The sequence below is a fragment of the Macrosteles quadrilineatus genome, unplaced genomic scaffold (genome assembly GCF_028750875.1).
Source record: "Macrosteles quadrilineatus isolate MER2022 unplaced genomic scaffold, UCM_ALF_1.0 Scaffold_3__2_contigs__length_128488019, whole genome shotgun sequence".
In the NCBI taxonomy this organism is placed as follows: Eukaryota; Metazoa; Arthropoda; class Insecta; order Hemiptera; family Cicadellidae; genus Macrosteles; species Macrosteles quadrilineatus.
In genome coordinates this window covers 79,062,108-79,085,238 of record NW_026542596.1, presented here as the reverse complement: position 1 = coordinate 79,085,238, position 23,131 = coordinate 79,062,108, and the positions used below count along the sequence as shown (strand labels likewise).

Below are 23,131 nucleotides of genomic sequence, written 5' to 3'. Positions count from 1 at the left end.
GTCTCAGGTAAGTTTTTTCGGAGTTATACAAACTTAAAAAGATTTTATTGGCTTTTTTTTCAATTTTTTGAGTTTTTTTATTTTTTTCTAGAATGACCAAATATACCAAAAGCTCAGTGACCTTTTTATTGTATAATGGTCATAAAAGTAAATTAGTTTATAGCAAAACATAGTTATAAAAATAATATTAACTATTTTTAATATTCATTTAAACGTCTGTTATGGTCGTAACAGGATTTTGTGTTTTTCCACTAAAGATGCTCTTTTTAAAAAAAAATACCAAAGATATTGCGTTACCATGGACATTTTATGAAACTTCAAATGTTAATAAAATAAAAATAATAATAACAGTTTTGAAAAAAGGGGGAAAAAATTTGCAAAGTGCTTTTCCTGAAAACGTACGTTTTTAAATTTTCACTCAACCATGGATCCCCGAGCTAAAGCCACTGAACTCCAAATTAAATACCTAACGTAGTAAAAATGTAGCCTAGTACAAATTTTAGCTATGAATATCAACAATCAACATACATGCAAATCCCATCTTATAGACATTTGGTAATTTCTGTTGCTACGGCTTAAAATGTAAAAGATATCAAGTAGTAAACAGCAACATACAACAAAACAATAAAAAAATTACCTTAGTTTTCTTCTTTTTTTTGGGAGTTCCCTTGATTGCCTCTTCGTTGTCATCCTAAAAAAAAATTTCAGCATTTTATAAAAAAAAATTCAAAATAAGGGAGGAATGTAAGAACTTTGCTAATAAGATTTGTTATAGCCTACTATAAAAAATGTTTCCACTGTAATAATTTAACATTGATGTCTGACTGAGGTAGAATACGGGAAAGCCTATTTCTTTGAAATAGAGTATATAATCAATGTTCAATCAATATTTCTTATTTATACTACTAAATTCTGTTTACGGATTAATATAACCTAAACGTATTCATTTAGGATACCTTAACAAGCTGCAATCTATGTTTCACATCTTTCAAACATTTTCCCAAAATAACAGAAGAAAGTAAAACAGAAATTGAATTAACTTAGGTTAGTTTTTTATTGAACAGGTATATAAAATTGTCATTTGTTGGCTGTTGTCAAGAACTATTTTAATGTTACACAAAGAGTAGGATATAACAGAATGAAAAGAGAAAAAAACATGATAAAGATACAACAATGAGAACCAATAAATTACTAAATTTGTTCATTGAGATGTATAGGAAAATAAGTAAAACAAGCTTGACTGGGTTATTAGGTAAAAAGTTTTAACAGAGCTACAGTATCTATAAATGTCCATTCCCAAGCCCCATCATGAAGAGCTTTACACAAATAATTAACAACAACTTAACAGTAGGCCTACCTTTTTCTTTTTATTTTTCTTCCCTGGTTTATCAGCATTCTGATGGTGGTCGTCCCCATGTTTGTGATCTGCTTGTTCTTTAATTTTAATTTGTGCGATGCGACTTGACTGTCTGACAGAACGGCTTGTATCATTCAGATCAATATCTAAATTGATACCTGAAAATGCTCTACCTGCAACACAGATTTTGTATTAGCAATTTTGTCTTATTATTTTAATTAATGTAACATAAGGTTGTTATGCATAATAGAATAATTGGGATTTTTTATTTTATAGGTTTATCCAACAGATTTTTTTATACAGTAGACTCATGGTAAATCGAAATAGGAGGGTCAAGCAAATAAATTTGAATTATCAAGAGGTTTGATTTATTGGGAGGAAAAAAACCATTCAAATTAAAAAAAAATCATTTATTTTATATTTAAGGTTCATTTTGTAATTTTGTATGATGCCTTGGTTAAGCAGCTGCAGCTTTGAGGTCATTTTTGGTGGACAGTTTTGAAATTTCCTGTTTGACAAATGAGGATGTTGTGTACCAAATAACTGTCAAGGAACAAGATATTTTTAATATTTTGATTTGGTATGCTTATTTAATGCTACTCATTGAACAATTAAGTTGTAATTCAAGCCTTTTTTGTTTGACCGATTAGTAACAAGATATGACTGGATGTCCCATTATAACACCTGGGCGAGCAAACACTGCCAACCAGACGATTACTGCTCCTACTGAACACAACAAAGCTACTGTGCATGACAGGATGTTTAGTTTCTGGTTATGACTGGAATAAACCATTCACCTCCGTCCCTTTGAATTATAGAGTTCTGCCGATTAAACTTTGTATTACTGCGTGTTCCAAATCGACCTGCCCTCTGCCTGGACTTTGAGATACAGAGTGTATCAAAATGCATGGTAAAACTTTGGAATAACAAGACTCTCTAGGGACTGAGCTTTTATTTTGAATTATCAAACATTTTGATTTGTCGAATGTTTTCATTACCAAGAGTAGACTGTATTGTTATACTAAATCCAAAAACTGTTTTCATGTTTGTAACAAACCGCACTAAGCGCCCAACAACCAAAATAAAAATATAAATGCGGGATCGAGTGTTTCAGGCATCTATTTGGACACAAGTGACCAATTCTCTGAAGGGAGAAAGATATCACTTCTATTTTGTCAATAATATTCAATATAATCTTAAGATGAATAAAGATTTATGATTCTTACATGGAAAGAGCAAAAAGTAACTGCAAAAGCCACACTAGAAGATCTCAGAGTGAAAAAGCAAACAAGATACAGCAAGGATAGTGAAAAAATGGTTTGTAGGAGCTTCATCTGTTTTCATTGAATTGTGTTGCGTTTTATAGTTTTTAATGCAGTTAAATTACTTGTGTAAGTAGCTGCAAAATAAAAGAATGCACAAGGAACATACTGATAAGAAGAAAAAGTAGGCCTAGTAGTAAAATACATAAAACTTACTGTTTCGTCCCTTTGACTTCTTCGGTTTCTTTTCAGTAGATTCATCAGACTTGTCATCATCCTCGTCATTGACATCTTCATCTGTAATTTTACTGGCATCATCTTTCTTTGATTTCAAATTAGATTTAACATTTTGTTTTCCTTTCCCTTGGTTACTTTTGGCAGTTTTTGCTGTTAGATTTTTCTTAGCAGCAGGTGAAGTTTTGGATTCTTTAAACGATTTCTTGAGTTCTGTGTCTTTATTATCATCACTGTGGTTCTCTTCTTCACTACTGGATTTGCAATTTCTTTTCTCTTCTACACCCTTACGCAAGCTTTTATTTGGAGCTCTCTTTCCTACAAAAAAAAATAAAAAATAAAATAAAATAAATGTAGTCACAGGTAAAAAAACAAATCACATTGCCTAGAACAGATTGCACTAGATTAGGGCTGTAAAATTTTAGGCAAAGCACACTTACAACACTTTATCAACACATTAAATAAATACTATGTATTATAAATACCGTACCAACAACTTTAGCTCATGTTTATAAGTTAAAAATAATACAAAAACTGGTAACAAAAATGTATGTAACTATGTTAAATTGCATTAATTGAAAAAATAAATTATATTGCTTTCTAAATAGTAGCTCTGAGTCTAGATGTTTTTCTGTGATGAAAAAGTAAGACTACTATTACTAATTTATCAGTTGTTCATTAGTCATTTCTCTTCAACCTATCTTCTCTACTGAAGAAACTTCAGGACGAAATAACAGTGTTATGTTTTGTGTTATTTTATTGTGTATCTGTTGGCCCCTGGACTTTAATTTTACTACATAAGCTCTAGCTGAACTATATCACTTTTCAAAAAATCCTAACTAATCAGTTTACATCAAGTAATCTAGTCATTCCACATGTTAAAGTTGTCACCAGTTTTAAAATCAAAATCGTAGCAGTTGAAGTGAGCCACCGACAGATAGTGCTGATCTAAATTACTAATATTCGTTGAATACACAAACTTTAGTACCAATTTAAACAAATAGCGTGACTTATTGTGAGCTAAAGCAACTGTTGTGACCCATCAACTTAGTCAGCAACAAATATATGGTAGAAAATATAATTTAAGACCCAAGCACATTCTGTGACTGGCTCACACAACTTTGTTCTTTTTTAATAAAAATTTGCGACAGCTGGTCCATATGACTACTTCATGACTACTTCAGTATCTAATAGTCAATGGTAATACACACCTTTGACTTTTCTACGTTTTCCTCCGATTTCTTCATCATCCTCTTCAGTATTAGCTTTCTTGTCAGAGGCTAGATCTTCTTCAGATTCTTTTTCTGTGTTGACATTTTTGTGGCTATTCCTTCTCTTCCTCCCTGAAATTGGTTTTGCTTTGGTTTCTTTCTTTTCAGAAAGATCCCCTTCGTCTTTCGATTTTTCTATTTGATTACCCTTTTCTTCCAAATCAAGTTTCTGTGGACTATTTTTATCTCCAGGAACAGAACTATTTTCAGATTCATCTTTTGTTGGTTTATTTTTATTCGCCCTTTTTCTGGATTTTGGGGTAAATACTTTTCTTCTTGGTTTGGGAGATTTTTTTACTGGAGTCTTCTTTTTTTTAGCAGTTCCATCATTGTCTTTTGTTGAGGAATCGCTTTGAGCTTCATTTTCACTCTTAATATCACAATCTTTATTTTCATCTTTCTTTACAGACTCAGACGCACATTTTGGAGCTTTATTATCACTAGGAACTTTTTCATCTTTCTCCTGAACCTCAGATTGTTCACTCAAAGGATTTATTGAGGTACTCCCCTCATCATTAATCCTTTCTTTAGTAGGGTTACTAGATATTGTGCTATCAGATTTCACCTCACTTTCCAACTCAATTTTACTTTCTTTAATTTTTGATTTTGAAGTAGTTTCATCAACATTACTTTCTGCATCTTTCTCTTTGGACCGGTCAATTTTCTTTAAATTGTCTTCTACAGAATAATTTTCATTGGACTCTACTTTGCCATCTGGATCATAAGTATTGATTTTTTCATTACGTTCTAAACTATCTTCATCCTTCTTTGGCAAACTCTTGTTTTCAACACTAGTGATTTCCTTTCCTACAGACGCTTTAATGTCATCAACAGGTTTACTATTAGCTTCCTTTTGACTTTCAAAAACATTTCCTTTAATGTTTGACTTTGTTAACAGGTCCTCAGGATCATCGTTTTCACTTGATTTACTTTTATCTTGTGTTTCTTTGTCTACAAAATCATTGGTAACCTTTAGCTCAGGCACTCTATCATTTAAATTACCTCTTTTGTCATCCAACTTTTTTTCTTCAGTTGAGTAAGGCATGCTGTCATCTGTACCAAAAATATCGTTGCAGTCTTTTTCTACTTTTGTTTTTTTAGCTTCCGGAGGAATTGATTCAGTGTCTACATCATCAGTTGAGTCTAATGACTTTCTCCTTGTTAATTTTTCAGATGTTTTAGAATTGACTTCAATGCCAGTTTCCTTCTTATTATCTGTATTTCTCTGGCACTCAGGTACTCCCTTGGGAGAAAGACCTTCACCCGTAAGGTCAGACATCTGTTCTTCAATGGACTTGTTCATCTCAAGCTCTGATTTATCAGTATTTGTTAATTCAAAATTTTCTAATGTATTTTCGCCTTGAGTGGGTTTAGATATATCACACAGATTACCATCCTTTTTTGTGATCTCTAGATTGTTATGAGTACTATCTGTAACTTTAATCTGTGAGAATTCATCCAACTTGCCATTATCACTAGATATGCCATTGTTCAAACTCTTTTCAAGTAAAATATCTTCAGTAAAACTATTATCACTAGGTTCATTTTTTTGTGTTATTTCACTTTTATTGGAGGCAGTTTTATTCATATTTTGTGTGCCGACTTCTTCTTCGCTATCTTTGCCCGGATTCCCTGTATCACATTCCTGACCTGAACCTTCACCTTTTATTATCATTACAGGTTCTTCAATTTCTTCCCCAACTTCAGGTTCCAATTCAGGTTTAAATTCTTCTAAACATTGTTTTTTACTAGGCTCCTCACAGAGTTCATCCGCTTTTCTTTTAACTTGTAATTCTTTGCTGATAGAGTTGCTTTCTTGCTCATTAACATTACTCAAAACCGAACTTTGACTACATGAATCGTCATCAACTAAAGTTTTGAGATGTAAACTTGTTTCTTTACCATCTTCAACATTGCCAACTTTACCGATAGAATTTAAGCTACTCTGCTCCAATTTACGACTGAAAATTTGATCCAACTTTGAACCTGAAGATTTTCCAATTTTACCTTTGAATAACGGAGAACTGGTAGATTTGAAAAGGGATCTCTGTTTGATTTCCTCTGCAACATTTTTTACTTCATCAGAAGTTTTAGTGGGCAGCTGACTTATATTATTTTCATTGCCAACATAATTTTCAGTCTTTAAGGCAGATATTGAATCAGCTTGGTTTATATCTTTTTTATTTTCTAAAAGACAACCTTTATCTATTATCTTTTCGGGCTCTACTTCATCTTTGTGATCATTTCCATTAATGGTTGTCACTTCATGATTATTATCAAGAGAGACATCTGTGCACCTGATTGTTTGATCTGAAACTTCATCATTGTCGACTTTAACTTTGATTTCACACTTTGTGTCTTCTAAAACTTCTTTCTGTGGATTAGCAGTGCACTTGTTTGTTTGATCTGAAAGTTCACCATTGTCAATTTTAACTTTGGTTTCACTCTTTGTGTCTTCTAAAACTTCTTTCTGTGGATTAGCAACATTTGAAACATCACTTTTGGAAATTCCATTGATACAACTACTTTCTTCCTTGACTGGAAGTTCATTTTTGGAGGCAACACTGTCAACCGTGTTCTCCTCACTCGTTGATTGTTCAACTTGTCCAGTATCGATGATAGGTTTTTCAACCTCCTGGCTATTACTGTCTTCGTTTATCAGTTCCAGTTCAAGCAGTTCTTCACCAGAAGACAATTGTGTAATGAGACCAACCAGCCCTTCCCGATCTCTGAAAAATATCAAAACACAAGTGAAAAGATGTCCACTTTTATTGCAAATTATTAATTTTACTAAAATCTAAATTTTACCTTATTCAGATAAGCATATTGACGCTGTAAAATATTGTAAATGTTTACTGTAATACAAAAATATGGTCTACATTTGTGTTTGTAGAGTTCTCAGACTATTTTGTATTGTGTATTGTATTGTTTATTCAGACTGCAAATGCTGAAACGCTCTTTAAATACACAGGATAAAATATTTTAAATGTTTTCTATGGTATTGTGTTACTTACTTTGCCACCAAAGCCCAAGTTTCCTCGTCCTGGTCCTCTTTGTAAACCCTGACGTTAGCAGCAGAGTCAAACTGACACCAGTACGACTGACCCACCTTGTCTCTGCCAAGCGGCTCTAACCTTAGCTCTTCTGGCGTCAACTTGTTTATGTCATTCTTAAACTTGCTGTTTAGATCAAACTGTGCGTCTAAGAGAGTCTGAAACATGATTAAATTATTCACACGAGGTTCTAAACATAGAAGATTGTTGCAATTTGCAGGCTGATGCACTTAAAACCCACTACTTTAAATGTATGTGCCTCATAAACATCCGGTGAGCCCAGTTTACAAAAGATGGAAGATAAAAAAGGTCCAGGCAGTAAAGGAGACTACTGCTTAATTGGAGACAAACATTAGCAACCTAGCAGTCTTGGGCGAGTTCCTACCAATACGCAAATTACTGGTAGACTATGCTGGAGTTTTTTTAATCCATTGATCCACTAACTTGCAAAAAATGCATAAAAATAATAGAAAGCGGGGAAGAGGCAAGTTTTTTTGTTAAAAAAATCCAACATTAGAACAACCAATTACCAGTATAATACACCTCCCCTTTTCATGCGAAGGCTGTGGTAAAAACTTCAGTATGAAACATGCCCCTAAATGTAGCACAGGTGGGTTACCATTTAAGAAGACATGAACAAAGTAAGCGATACTCTTGGATGCATGGGGAAACTGTGTTCGAGAACCACAGAACTCTGAGCAAGGGTCATTAGATGCTGCACTGAAAGCAGACTTGGCTTGTAGGGGTGTTTGGGAGGTTCAGATGGAAGCATTATTTGATGTATGTGTCGTTGACACTGATGCTCCATAGTACTTGAACCTCCCATACATACAAGTATTGGAGAATGCAGAAATAGAGAAGAAGAGAAAATACTTAACACTAACAGAAACAAGAAATGCTTCTTTCACCCCACTCATCACTTCTGTGGATGAAATGGCAGAACGACTAACAGAAAAATGGAAGAAACCTTACAGTTTAGTGGTGAACTGGATAAGAGTAAAAACCATATGTGCGACAATAAGGGCCAGCAGCATGTGTCTAAGGAGGACAAGAAAGAAGTGGAGGACCCTTAGTGAATTTGAAGATGGGGCTAGAGTACCGGCTTTTTATTAATTAAAATAACATTGTTTATTATTTTTCCTTTTAAATGACATGCATACCATGCAAAATAAAACTACATCTGAATGAAGACTGCTTCTTTTATAACATAACCGCCCATCACCGGTCTTTAAAATAGTTAGCCTAGACTATATTAAACTGTTACAAACGTTTATATTAGCATTGTATTTAGGCCTAAATTAAGTTTTTCAGAGAATTTTATTAGCCTATATGCTGAAATTTTGAAACTCAATAACAATAAGTTTCAGAAAATGTTAAAACTAAACTAGAGCTCTATACACAACAAAGTTTGTAAAATCTATGTTATAGATTATTTTTATTTTTTAACTAAAGTGCAGCAAAAACTGCATTAACATTATAAAGTACAAAACCAAGTTTGACTTCTTTGACAATAGGTGTACGGTAGTACACTTTTTATGATTAAAACTACAGTTAGTTACTAAAAACCTTTAATATTTGGCAAAATAGCCCAGTCAATAAATGTTTTTTATCACAACTAAATGGTGGAAAGCTGGATTTTTTATATGTGATAGACCCACATGGGAGGTATATTTTCCCAAAAGTCCCCACTTCTACCCCTTGAGCTTTCCCCCCCACCCCCCTCCAAACCTAGAAATTGCAGTGTTTTACTTAATTGATCATATTTCGAATACTATGTTAGCTATTGAGCTGCAATTTGTTTTGTTTTATTTCTAATTAGTTTTCCTACAACTTTTGTAGTTATAACATTTTTCTAAAACCAATACTTAGGGAGATATAAAATTTAAACTTCGTTAAAAGCTTTGTTTCAGAGTGCAAAATATTGTTTTCCTCGATGTATACTTTTAAATAGAAATAATACGCAAATATGGTTCAGACAAAAGTTTTAGTACGTTTTTCAAGGTTTATAAATATATTATTGGTTAGTCATCTGCGTGACCGGGTGAAGAGCTGGGCGTCGGCAAAGAGAGCGCGTGCGGGCTAGTTGAACACCTCTGCGCTGCGTCATCGCATCTAGCCCAGCCAATAAACGCACAAACTGCATTTTTTCGTAGATAAATAGTGAAAAGCTGAGTTTGTTATATGTGATGGAACCACTTAAGACGTGTATTTTCAAAAAGTAGCCGATTCTCCCCCTTGAGCTTTTCCCCCCAACACCCTTCAAACCTGGTAATTACAGTCGTTCACTTTACTGGATATAATTCAAATTCTATACATGCCATCGTAGTGAAATTCGATTTGTATTATTTATAATTAGTTTAAATACATTTTTTGTACTATAGATTTTCTTATAAAACTATATCAAAAGAGATATAACATTTTAACTTTTTTTTATAATGTTTATGTTTTAGAGTAAACGATTTTGTTTTACCCTCTATATATTTTTCCCAATTAAAATACGCAAAATGTTTCAAACAAAAATTTTAGTATGTTTTTTAAGGTTTATGAATATATAGGCCTACTTGGTTAGACATCTGAACGAACTGATGTGTGGGGCGTTGGCAAAGAGAGCGCGTGCAGGCTTCTTCAAAGCATCCGCACAGCGCAGCACCGCCCGTTGATACATTGCGTCATAGGCACCAACATCGATAAGTTCTCAAAGGTTGTATACAAATCCTAAGACTTTGTACTTTGTACTTTACTACCAAACCAATCTGTATCCAAGCTTAACCGTGAACTGCAAAAACAATAATTATTATTTAGATGGAACCCAATCATTTACTTTTTTATAACCAGTTTTGGTTCAGGTAAATTAATCTATAGGCTACCTACTTACTTAAACTTGCAATACTCGTAATACTTAATTTCTTCATCTTTGACGAACGGATGTTTTATATAATAATTTTAAATAATAATTTATTTAATTATATCTGTCAACGACTACACCTATTGACAATAATCTACATGGATACATATTTTACATTACATAAAGCTGGGTAAGAAACATACTGAACCCAATGATGAGATGACCCAATTCGCCTATGGGTCTGGGGATGATTGTAGTGTCGAATCGAAATCTACCACCACTTGCCATCTTTTATGTATATTTACAGTCTTGTGAGTAACACTGGAAGTGCAAATTTATGTTTTAAATGTTAGGCGGTTAGACGCATTTTCTCTAATTTACTTTCCAATTAATTAATGTAATAAGGCATATATCCAAAAGTTATAAATAAGTAAAAAAATAAAAATAAAAAAAAACTATATTTGTGTCCCCATACATGCAGGCAAGACTATTTACGGGATACATACAGGCAGATTATTCAAATTTCCTTTCTCATCATATTGTGTAGATGTGTCAATCAAATTGTGTTTTGTCGTAATAGTTAACAGCAATGTATTACGAATCTGATTTACGGCACTAATACGTGGTCGAGATCAATCATTTTTAGAGACTCTATACTCTGAATCTTGGTGACGTTCTGTTCTCTAATGTTTGATTGTTTTCATGTTATCTTAAAAATGAGTGAGCATAATAGTTCTTTATTGGTTTGTGGTAGACATTATGCAAACGTTTAACATCGCTAATAAAGATGAAGGCGCTTATTACTTGTTTTAAAATCTCCTTTATGTAGACTTAATAAAAAAGTGAGTTTTAACATTGACTGGTTTTAATTTGTATTCCTTAACATGATTAAAAATGGCTTATAAATATTACCGACCGTTTTCTACGTTGTTCGTGATATTATTTTAACACACGCTTACAACTCGTGGCAGAGCAGAAATCTAACCCTTGCTAGCGGGAAGGGTGAAGAGAGGGACATATCAATGATAGTACACAGTTTGTATCAAGGATTAGTGGGTCGACGAAAACTTTTTACTGACCGCGAAGTGCTTCAGATTGTTTTGGTAGTAAAGGATTGTTATGGTTGTTCCTAAAAAGTAGGAAGGAAAGAGTTGAGAATTTAGCAGTGCCGGTCCTTATGATGCATCGACGGGCGGTGCTGCGCTGTGCAGATGCTTTGAAGAAGCCTGCACGCGCTCTCTTTGCCGACGCCCACACTACATCAGTTTGTTCAGAGGACTGACCAAATAAATTTATTAACCTTAAGAAACATACTAAAATTTTGTTTCTGACACATTTTGCGTATTTTATTTGGAAAAAATATATAGAGGGTAAAACAAAATTGTGTACTCTAAAACATAAACTAAGGAAGCCTGTAAATATTAAGGAAGCCTGTAAATCGAAATGTCAAATTAATATAGAAAATACCACTGTAAATAGTATTATGTTAGGTGAACAAATCGAGGAAGTTTTTTTAGAAATAGCGAAATAAATAATACATTAGCTGTAAGTATGGATGATTTTGATTGTACTGTAAATAATAATGCTAAAACAAATAACAATGCAAATCAAGAATACTTAAAAATTTTACAGGTCAATATCCAGTCTATTAGGAACAAAATATTAGAATTAGAACATTTTTGTGCCATAGAGCAAGTGCATGTAATAAGTGTGTCTGAACATTGGCTAGAGGAGCTGGAAGTTTAATTCTTTGTCCCTAAAGATTTTATTGCTGCAGATATCATGTGTAGGAAAAGTATAAAAAATGGTGGGGTAGGAATATTTTTAAGAGAAGGGTTAACATTCACCAAAATAGATGTTAGCTTATTTTGCATTGAGCTTCATTGTGAATTTAGCTGTATCAAAGTAATTGATTATGATCTTATAGTTTTAAGTGTTTACAGATCTCCTAATGGTGATATTGGGTTGTTTCTGGAAAATTTTGCTGTAAAAAAGCTGTTAAAGTCATTTAAATTTGTTGCTATTGTAGGGGATTTTAACATAGAAATGATAAAAATGGAAAAAAAGTCATTTATTGAATTTGCCAATCTGTTGCGAAGTCTAAATTTAGTTTGTACAAATAAAAAACCAACTAGGGGAAAATCATGCATAGATAATATAATTGTAAACTTTTCATCAGATTTATATAACATAAATACAGTAGGAGGTTGTTTTGCAGACCATGAACCTTTAATATTAGATTTTTTACAGAAAACTATAAAACAATGTAACAACTCAACAGGAGGAACAAAAAAAATAATACGAAGGCAAAATGAAAGTAATATTAAATACTTTGTTGATCAATTGGTACAAGAGAAATGGGAAATGATAATGGACTATAAAATGGGTAGAATAAATGAGAAACAACTATTTGATAATTTTTTTAAGAGAATAGTATCTTTGTGGCATTGCAGTTCCCCATTAGTTAAGTGTAAACAAAACAATAGACATAAGAAAGGAAAACTTAAATGGTATAATGAGAAGTTAAGGAAACTTAGGGAAAAAATGCTTGTTTAAGTCATTCTATTTATAAGAGCTTACTCAAACATAATTCAAATAATTTGGAAAATGCCTATAGAACCTACATTGATTGTAAAAAGGCCTACAATCGTGAAATAAAATTAGCCAAAAAGCAAGCTTTTGAAAGGTATATTGATAAGGCCCCCAACAGGTGCAAGGCTGCTTGGGAAGTTATATCACATGAATTTTCTCCTACATCAACTAAATCTGAGGTTTTGGATGCTGATAATCTAAATAACTATTTTATTGAATGTGTTAATGAGCTAGAAAACAAAATTCCTCTCACCAACACACCTGCGCATGAGTTGTTGGGGACTCCCCCTATAGGACAATTACATTTCCAATGGAGGGAGGTATCATGGCAAGAGGTTAACAATGTTGTAGCTAACTTTTCCAATTCAAAAACTATGGATCATTACTGGTTTTCAAATTACAGCATCAAACAAATAATTCATTTCATAAGTGAACCTCTGGCTTTTTGTATTAATCAATGTCTGAAAATTGGTTATTTCTCTGACCTTCTCAAAATTTCTAAAATTACTCCAGTATATAAAAAAGGCGATAAAAATCTTCCTAGTAATTATCGTCCTATTTCAATAGTGACAATCTTTTCCAAAATTTTTGAATGTCTCATGCATAAACAAATTAATGAATATTTTGAAAACAACAATTTATTGACAAATTCACAGTTTGGATTCCGTGAGGGTAAATCAACAACTGCAGCTGTCTTAGAAGTAGTTAATAAATCTTTAAATGCATTTGAAAATAAAGAAACTGTTTCATTAACTTTATTTGATCTTACAAAAGCATTTGACTCTGTACCTTTTAATATTTTATTCAAAAAACTTGAATTTTACGGTATTACAGGTGAAACTTTAAACATTTTAAGATCCTATTTAACCAATAGAAAACAGTATGTATCTGTTGGAGGCAGTCATTCTGACTTAAGATTGGTTGAAGTAGGTGTTCCACAGGGCTCAGTTTTGGGACCCTTCTTGTTTTTAATCTCGATAAACGACCTGCCGCAGAATGTTGATGTAGACACTGTTGTGTATGCTGATGACACAACTTTGATTGCAACACATAGAGATATCCATGAGCTTGATTTTATTACTAATGAATCAATAACGTCAGCACTAAATTGGTTTTCCTCAAATAAATTGATGTGTAATCAAGAAAAAACACAGAGAATTCTTTTGAGTCTATCCCCACTTGATAATGAATTAAAATCAGTAAAATTGTTAGGATTCCAAATTGATTCAAAATTAAATTGGCAAGAACACATAGAAATCACATGTAAAAAAATTTCCAGAGTAAATTATCTAATTTGGAAACTCAGAGATTTTGTTAGTAATTAATACCTTCGGACTACTTATTTTGGTTTTTTTCAATCGCATATTTCTTACGGGATTATACTTTGGGGACACTCCCCCCATACCCATGAAATTCTTTAATTGCAAAAAAAAGTTATACAAACAATCTGTGGGGTTGGCCCTGTGGATAGCTGTAGACTTCTTTTTATAAACCTTAAAATTTTGACTGTAGTAAATTTGTATATTTTTCACATACTCCTCTACACTAAAGCTTATCTACATCAATTCACTTGTAGAGATAGTATACACTCTTACAATACAAGAGGCAAATCCAATCTAGAAATCCCTGTCCATAGATTGGCCAAAACACATAACTGCCATAAAATAAATTGTATACGGTTTTTTAATAAATTAGGTCTGGCAGCCAAACTGGTTCCTTTTAATAGGTTTAAGTCAAAAATGTTTGAGTGGCTCATCAAAAATCCATTTTATTGTATAACAGAATATTTACTTTCTAATGTTGACATTGATTTTTAATATAGAACCCACTACCCTACTGTATTTTTTATAGTTTTTATAGTTTTAGTTTTGACTATGTCTATTCCTTGTAAAAGGTCAATGACAATAAAGTTCTTGATTCTTGATTCTTAAACATTATAAAAAAAGTTAAAATGTTATATCTCTTTAGATATAGTTTTATAAAAAAATCTATAGTACAAAAGTTGTAGATAAACTAATAAATAATACAAATCGAATTTCACTACGATGGCATGTATAGAATTTGAATTATATCCAGTAAAGTGAACGACTGTAATTACCAGGTTTGGAGGGTGTTGGGGGGAAAATCTCAAGGGGGAGAATCGGCAACCTTTTGAAAATACACGTCTTAAGTGGTTCCATCACATATAACAAACTCAGCTTTCCACTATTTAGCTACGAAAAAAGGCAGTTTGTGCGTTTATTGGATGGGCTAGATGCGATGACGCAGCGCAGAGGTGTTCAACTAGCCTGCACGCGCTCTCTTTGCCGACGCCCAGCTCTTCACCCGGTCACGTAGATGACTAACCAATAATATATTTGTAAACCTTGAAAAACGTACTAAAACTTTTGTACAGACCATATTTGCGTATTATTTCTATTTAAAAGTATACATAGAGAAAAACTATATTTTGCACTCTGAAACAAAGCTTTTAACGAAGTTTAAATTTTATATCTCCCTAAGTATTGGTTTTAGAAAAATGTTATAAATAAAAAAGTTGTAGAAAAACTTATCAGAAATAAAACAAAACAATTTGCAGCTCGATAGCTTACATAGTATTCAAATTATGACCAATTAAGTAAAACACTGCAATTTCTAGGTTTGGAGGGGGGTGGGGGGATAGCTCAAGGGGTAGAAGTGGGGACTTTTGGGAAAATACACCTCTCATGTGGTTCTATCAGATATAAAAAATCCAGCTTTCCACCATTTAGTTGCGAAAAAGGGTGTTTTATTGCATTCATTGACTGGGCTAAAAGCAGCTGTAGGCCTACTGTAAATGATTCAATAATTTTCTACTAAGTTCTTACCTTTAGTATTTTTAGTCTGATTGAGACTTTGCATTTTTTGTAACCACAACGCTCTAGTTCCCAGCCTTCTTCATTACATAGATATGAATGGCAAAACTTGATTAATGCTTTCTCCCATTTTTCTGTTGCAACAGATCTTCGGATCTTTCTCAACAGTTTGACATGCAAATCAATGAGTTCCGGTGGAACTGAAAATAATATAACACATTTATTATTATTTACGTCAATAGTTTGTTTCTTGTTATATCAATTATTATATTCTGTATAATATAAATGGAGATTATTTTAATTTTAAAATCTCCATCATAGTCGTAATAACGAGCTAGCAAAATAATAGACGTGAGGGTTGGTAAAACTATCACTGAGAATAATTACAACTCTACAAGCTGTTCTGTTATTGACTGTGTGTATAGCCTTCAACTCTGGCGACGTAATGCCCACATTTTTAGACCTTCCAGGACTCGCATTTTAGACCTTCTGGGACTTGGACCTTCAGAAATTTTTAGATCTTCCAGGACTCGCATTTTTAGACCATCCGGGACTTAGACCTTTGGCAACTCTCATTTTATAAACATTTAGGGCCTATTTACAAAATATAGGTTGTGTGCCCAAGGTCTAAATCTTGCAAGGTCTAAAACAGTATCAGTGGGTGCGTTTTCTGCATTGACTGTATACTTTTAGACCTTCCGGGATTTAGACCTTCTATAAAAGGTATAAATTTACCTGAGTACAGCCAGAGTGATCCTGTTACTGTAGTCCTTACGGATAACGCGTTTCGAAGACTAAGTCTTCATCATCAGATCTTGTACAAGAACATTACTTTGAAAAGGTCGTCACGAGTTTAAATACAAAACATGGACACATATTATATACAAACGTGGACGTTTTATGAATAAAACCGAGTAGGCCTACCGACAAAAACTTAAATGTCCGACCGCACAGTTACAGATGAAGGTCATGACTGCGATGCGAGAGGCAGTCGGACGGTGGACTTTGTACCTCTCGGCTCCTTGTTCATCAGCTATACTTGGTTTTTTATTTTTTATTTTATGTTTTGGCAAAAAAATCATTACTCAGTAAGTATTTATAATATCATAATGGAACTTTAACTAAAATTTTCAGGAAATCTTGTAGAATTAAGGAAAAATATGTTTAGGTAGGGTCTATGGGGATTTTTATTTTAGGCTATGTTTCATTCAGTATCCCATCAAACTGTAATTCTGGTTTAATTTTTAGAAAAATAACACAGTGTTGAAAAATATTTATAAAAATTATAGGCACTAACTTATGTAAACCAAAGGTCTTTATTTATATTTATGTTCTTAACACATTGAGCGCTGAAAACCTTTAAACAGGCGCTCGCCAATGGCGGCGGAGCCCCGACTGAATCAGCGATTGCTATTGGCATTGAAATATCTCAGTAAGACGAATCACAAAAGAGCAGCCAGTGGTGATTGTTCTGCGTTACCCCAATAGTGGACGTAGTTCACTGAAACACCCAAAGGTAGCAGCAGTGCCTGGATCAATAACCAGAGTCTTAGTAATATGGCTCGAATAGAGAAAATCAGATCCAAAAACGGGACAAAAGCATTGTGATATTATACCGTACTTACTGAGTAATTAATGATATTTTGGTGGAATTTTTGCATGAGGTCATTGCATTAGGTACCACCAATGACTAACTTAGGAATGGATTGCACCCTAAGCTGGGGTAAGGTGGAATGTTTGGATGAGGTAATTGCATTCCCAGTATTCCCACTAATGATTAGGAATGGCATCCACCCTAAGCTGGGATCAGGTGGAATGTCTGCATGATGAGGTTTACATTACATGAAATTTTGTAAAGAAACTTTAAAACTTGTTTTGTGTTGTATCTGATCAAATCTTGTCAATATAATTTATTTGGCCAATATATGCTTTTTACACTTAGCTTACAAGGTTTTAGGCCTTCAGGGTGCCGGTATTAGGACGGCGGATAACGGAATTAGGGTTATGTCGTGCCGGAATTAGGAAAAGGAATACCTTTAAAATATCTTTCTTAAGCCTAGGCCTATATAAAATTTATTTTGAGGAATATTTTGATTAACCCTCCGAGTGTCCATAGTTTAGGCCTTAATGTCCGCCTATTTTTGGCGCATTTGCAAGGTTTTATTAAAACCGATCTGAGAAGCTTAAAACAATGTTAATTCTACTGTTCTATATACCATTTTGTTTGGAAAATCATGGGCTTCAATATTATACATAAAACATAAGGAACATTTGTTTCAAAAAAAAAATTTTAGGTAAAAAAAAATATTTTGGAAAAAAAAAATAAAAATAAGTTTGCGCTCAATGAAATTGTATAAATTATAGGCCTATAAATATTTGAAAATGGCCACTTTGTTCAAAATTTTATGAGGATTACAAATATATAATAATATAAGGAAGTAGATTTGCAAATAAATAAGTTATGGGCAAAAAACAGATTTCAGTACATAGCGTTTAGCTAAGACAGGGTGTCCACAAAAATTTTGTCATTAATTTCCATGACTTTCCATGACTATCCATGACCATTTACCATTGATTTCCATGACTCACGAACTTTACACGCAAATTATAATATAACATACACACACAAATAATACTGCCTGGACATGTTATTTTGCAGAAAATACTGAAATATGTAATAACAGATAACAATGGAGTACAATAGGTACAACAATGAACCAAAACAAACCGAAAACTCATAAAATAATAAAACTGTAATAAATTGAATTGTCGAAAATTTGTGAAAAATCCTGAAAAATGCTACAACAGTCGGGGTTACGGCCAACTAGAGCATTGAATGGTCCCCTCAAATCCATCCATAATTGGAAATTTCCATGACTTTCCATGACTTCTTGCCTATTTCCCTGACTTTCAATGACCAAAATTTTTTTCCATGACTTTCCATGGCTATCCCTGACTTTCCAGAATGTGGACACCCTGTAAGAATGCATAGCCTAACCATAGCTAGGAATCTGGCTGATAATTTACATCAATATCACTACCTACTTCTTCAGGATCATCAACCAGCCCTTCAAAATCACTTAAATCTTCTTATAATGCACCACGTATAGTATCACTACTTTTGATTTTTAACACTAAAACAATGATAAACGTAATAAAACACATCAGTCATCGGTCCGAGGGTAACCTAGCTATTTACAAATACGCACGTCAGCTGTCTGCTACAATTACGATCGGCTCGGAGAACATACAGCGCTGAGACAGACCTCTGGAGAAAGCTTAGAATATAACGAAAAGAACGATACCTAACTCGATCCAGCTCAATCCGATTCAGTCAGTCATAGAGCCTTTGCCGTAAACGATGTTCGCGCGTCGATTAGTGTGTCGCGACGAGTGACGCTCAGAGGGTTATGTGTTTTCTTTTTATTCTAGAAATGTGTAGGCCTATGTTTAGATAAAATCAGTCCCATAATGATAAGTTATTGTCTTCTCCCATTCAAAAAGAATTTATTGAAGATTTATCCTTAACCTGCCAGTATTTGGCAAATATTTGATATATCGTGGACTGTAGACTGAGTGAGCAAGGTTTAGTGAGCAAACAGCTGTTTATGCTAGACTTAATGCGAAATGAAATCAATTTGTTTTGAAACCAAATAATCAGTTCTTATTTAGGCATGTGAGGAAGGTAGGTCGGGTTTTATGCGGATTCGTGACTGTATTAAGTGTTTTGAAGTGAGGTTAGATTAGGAAGGTGTTAGGTTTTATAATTAACCGACTCATTAATTTATGCTAGGCCTACTTCCAGACTGTTTTTGCATAAATTAATGAGTCGGTTCATTATAACCTAACCTTTAACTTACCTAATCTAACCTCACTTCAAAGGACAATACAGTCAAGAATCCGCATAAAGTCCGACCTATCTTCCTCACATGCCATTTCTGACATAAAATGTGATTTAAACATTAATATTAAGGTTGGGTTGGGTTAGGTTAGATTAGATTAGATTAAATGTAACATCATTTATTAACTTAGTTGATGATACAGGAAATTATGCACTGTGGCACGTTTTCACTTTTAGGCACAATGGGATCGTATACTATGGGATTATGCACTATGGCACGTTCATTAACAGACGTTGAGGATTGGAATGAGGACGATCGTGTCGGCAGTGGCCTAGCTTCTATTACCGTCAAACGGGGCTACTTTATAAAACTTTTTTTATTTTTGGCTGTAACTTTTTTGTTTTAAGAGATAGGACCATGAGAAAAATTCCAAATTGTGCATTTCAGTTAGTTCTTTTGAGTGCTACATTTGAAAAAAATCTATATTAAATACTTTGGCAAAAAGGGGCTACTTTATATAATGAACTTTAATGCCTTGTCACAATGTAACCACTGGTTAAAGGGGTTACTTTGATACTTCTATTGAAAGCTGGGTTTATTATGATTATTTTGGCATGACTCTGGTTATTCTACTTTTTATAGTTTTTGATCTACGACAGGTTTTTTAAAATGCCGTTCCGAGATTTCCGAACTTTACAAAGGTTTTTAAAAAAAATCATATCCAACCTAAAGCAAAGGATTAATGTGCCAACAAAACTAGTTTTTAGTGTAAAAAAGACTAGAATTTAAGGTAAAAATTAGTAATAGTATGTAAGTACGTCTTGTATTGTATTTTGTCGTAGCCGTGAAATGGTGCCCCAGAAGCAAGGGTCGCAACTCCCTTTCAGACGTCTGGTCTGCTGAACGATGCTCGTGATTTTATCGGATGTTTAGTCCCTGGAACTTGTGTTTGAACACAACATGTCCTCTTCTGTTCAGGGAAGGCTCACTTAAAATGTTTATGATGTCATCATATGGAACATGGTCTTCATCAACGTAGGCCTAATCCGGCCACTTAAAAACTTGTTCTGTGTCGGTTACTTTTCTAATAAATCGGACCTCACAAACCTTATTATGATAATCAATACTTAGGCCTATTATCTGGCTGAAGTTGACGTGCCTTTTTTATATACTTCACCACTAACCATGTTAGTGAACATAAACCAATAAAATAAAGAGTGTCAAAGTAGCCCCTGGAAGTAAAAACCTTGGACAGTTAAAAAAAAAATTTTTTCCCTTAGGGTACTTAACAATTTATATTAATATGTATTTTTATCATCCCAGATAGATGAACTATTCATTAATATATTCCAAAAAAAAATTGATAAAAGTGGGTAGGTTGTGCATACAAAAGTTCGGGGACGTTTTTTTTCGCAAAAAAATCAATTCATGATTAAATATAACAAAGAATAAACTTATATATATTTTTGAGTGAGTGTGAAAATATGATTATACCAATGTTATAAGGAAGATTTTAATATATAGGCCTAAGTTACCATGGTTACTACTAAAACTAAAATTTAAAAAAAATATTTTAGGTAAAAACAAAAGTTTTATCATTGTAGCCCCGCGAGTCAAAGTAGCCCCGGTTTACGGTACTGATATTTTACGTGAATAAATTCTATTTCGTTTTATAATTTATGTTGATGTGATTAATAGTTTATGTATCGTAGTTGATTTATTTTATTTTCTAAACAGCACCAAAGTCCATTTTCTTTTAAAAATCTAGTTATTGCATATTGTAGGCCTAACTCTGATTTTTCTCTCATGGCGTCGTGTGTGGTTTTGTCTGTTTAGTATCGAATGTAAACAACTGACAGCTGTTTCCACTAAACAAACCTTCCACCCCTTTTAGTGTTAGGCGCCACTAGAACTTAGACTCGTCCATACCATAAATATGTTAATAAATCAACAAAACTGAAGCTTAATGTTAATTATTTAACTGTACGGCCACTTAGGAATCCCTCCGATTTTTGGATTCAGCGTGAAAAATACTGTAAGTAGACATCTAAAAATTACACGATATTGTAGAAATATCAAATAATTACCGGGCTGTTTACCTTATCAGAGCTAGGAGTTGGTAAGACGTTTACGTTAGGAACTAGAAGGAACGTCAGTTCCAGAAGCCTAACTTAAATTATATTAAAATAGGCATAACTTATGAACATTTTTACTAAAAAGACTGTTTATAAAATATAACTTGATCATTTTGGTTTTTTGAAAAAAAGATTTTAAATGCGTTGGGCCTACCAAATGATCTTGAAAACCCCCTCCACCTCATCTGTAAGCTAAGCTGTGCTAAGCCAAAATCCTCTTTCCGTCCTTAAGCGTTACGTAATATGTGGACGGCCTATTAAGCATAAAGTTAATTTTTAAAAAAATGCACTATAGGCCTAGGCATAGGCTAGGTGGCTAGGCATTCCTTGATAAAGCCGCGTTTACACCGGAGTTTCAAACAAAAAGTGGCAAACTTTTATTGCAAACAACAGTACTTAGTTTCAAATAAATGTTTGCAATTTTATTTCATGATTTGTTTCCATGTTTCATGAAATTGTTTGAAATAATTTTGACCTTGTTTATGACTCGCCTCGTTCTGGTTTCTCGGATCAGTCCTTCCGAGGATGTCAAGGATGTTATTTTAGCCCTGGTGGCGTGTGTCGTGTTGTCAAAGTAACGTAGGCCGAGACGATGCTGGGTGAACATCGGTAAATGTATAAATCATCAAATTAAAATTATTATTCATTTTTAAAGATTATAAGGACTCAATTATAACCCTTTTACTGAGGTAATTCACATGAGACGTTACTGTTATTTTTAAATTAGACGACCTTGTCATTAGAGGTTAGTGTTAATTCATTGACAGTCAAACAGCATTTTTCCGATTAATTTAACACTGAGTCGAAACACAGGGTGGTGCGAGTGATCACGTGAGTGAGAGTGGAGGTGGTAGCGTAGGGGATGGCGGAGAAATGTTTCTGATTCATGTTTCAACGGCTCATATTGACCGATACTAGTGTTGCAAACAAAGAGTTTGCAACTCCTTTGATCTTTACCGACTTCAAGTGGAAACAGAAATTTCTGTTGCAAACACTGAAAAACTGTTTGCAACAGCGAAATGTTTTGTCTAAAAATGTGCGTTTATAGAGATGTTTGCAATTTCTGTTTGCAACTCGTGTTTCAAACTCCGGTGTAAACGCGGCTTAAACCCCCCTTGATCCCTATTATCCAGTTGAAGTAACTTAAGGTCTAACTTAAGTTTATATTAAACAAATCACTCATTTAACTTAGCCTAAGCCCAACTTATAAGGACACCAAGCTAAAAAAACAAAACAAGTCCTTTACCTGTTTACTAACTTAAGCATAGAAGTGCGAACTTTACTCAGCCACCCCTAATTAATTAATTGCTTTGGATAAATAAAAAAAAGGGCAGAGTAACTTAGGCCTGCATTAACTTAAACTATTACGTTTTTACATACCATCTTGGGTGTTTTCAATCATTTCTTGAAGTTCAGCAAATGTAGGATACGTAATACCACAAGTGATGGCAAAACGGTCGAAAAATGAACAAATTATGGCAAAATTCGGATCATTAGCACAGTAATCCTGACAGGGAGATTCCTTTTCAGACGCCATTTTCAATGTAGGCCTAGGAATAGGATGCGATATTATTCACGGAAATTTTTGTTTCCTATTAATGGTCAAAACGGTCCAGTAAAAAATCTCAGAATCATATCATAATAGTGATGGCAACAATTCTTTAACACAATTACAACATAACATCACGATAAACACTGCACTTCAA

At 33.5% G+C, this 23,131-nt stretch overlaps 1 protein-coding gene across 2 annotated transcripts in view; it reads right to left on the bottom strand.

Annotated features, from left to right (window-relative positions):
* Positions 1 to 23,131, bottom strand: part of LOC128988488 (remodeling and spacing factor 1-like) — a 45,763-nt gene extending 22,632 nt beyond the window's left edge. For both annotated transcript variants that reach the window (XM_054409819.1, XM_054409821.1), the window contains exons 1-7: positions 22,806 to 23,131; positions 15,461 to 15,648; positions 7,139 to 7,335; positions 4,065 to 6,853; positions 2,836 to 3,171; positions 1,358 to 1,530; positions 638 to 691 (exon numbers count right to left, since the gene is read on the bottom strand). In XM_054409819.1, coding sequence (XP_054265794.1) covers positions 638 to 691; positions 1,358 to 1,530; positions 2,836 to 3,171; positions 4,065 to 6,853; positions 7,139 to 7,335; positions 15,461 to 15,648; positions 22,806 to 22,962 — 3,894 coding nt within the window. In that variant the 5' untranslated portion in view covers positions 22,963 to 23,131. The remainder of the gene's footprint in view (positions 1 to 637; positions 692 to 1,357; positions 1,531 to 2,835; positions 3,172 to 4,064; positions 6,854 to 7,138; positions 7,336 to 15,460; positions 15,649 to 22,805) is intronic.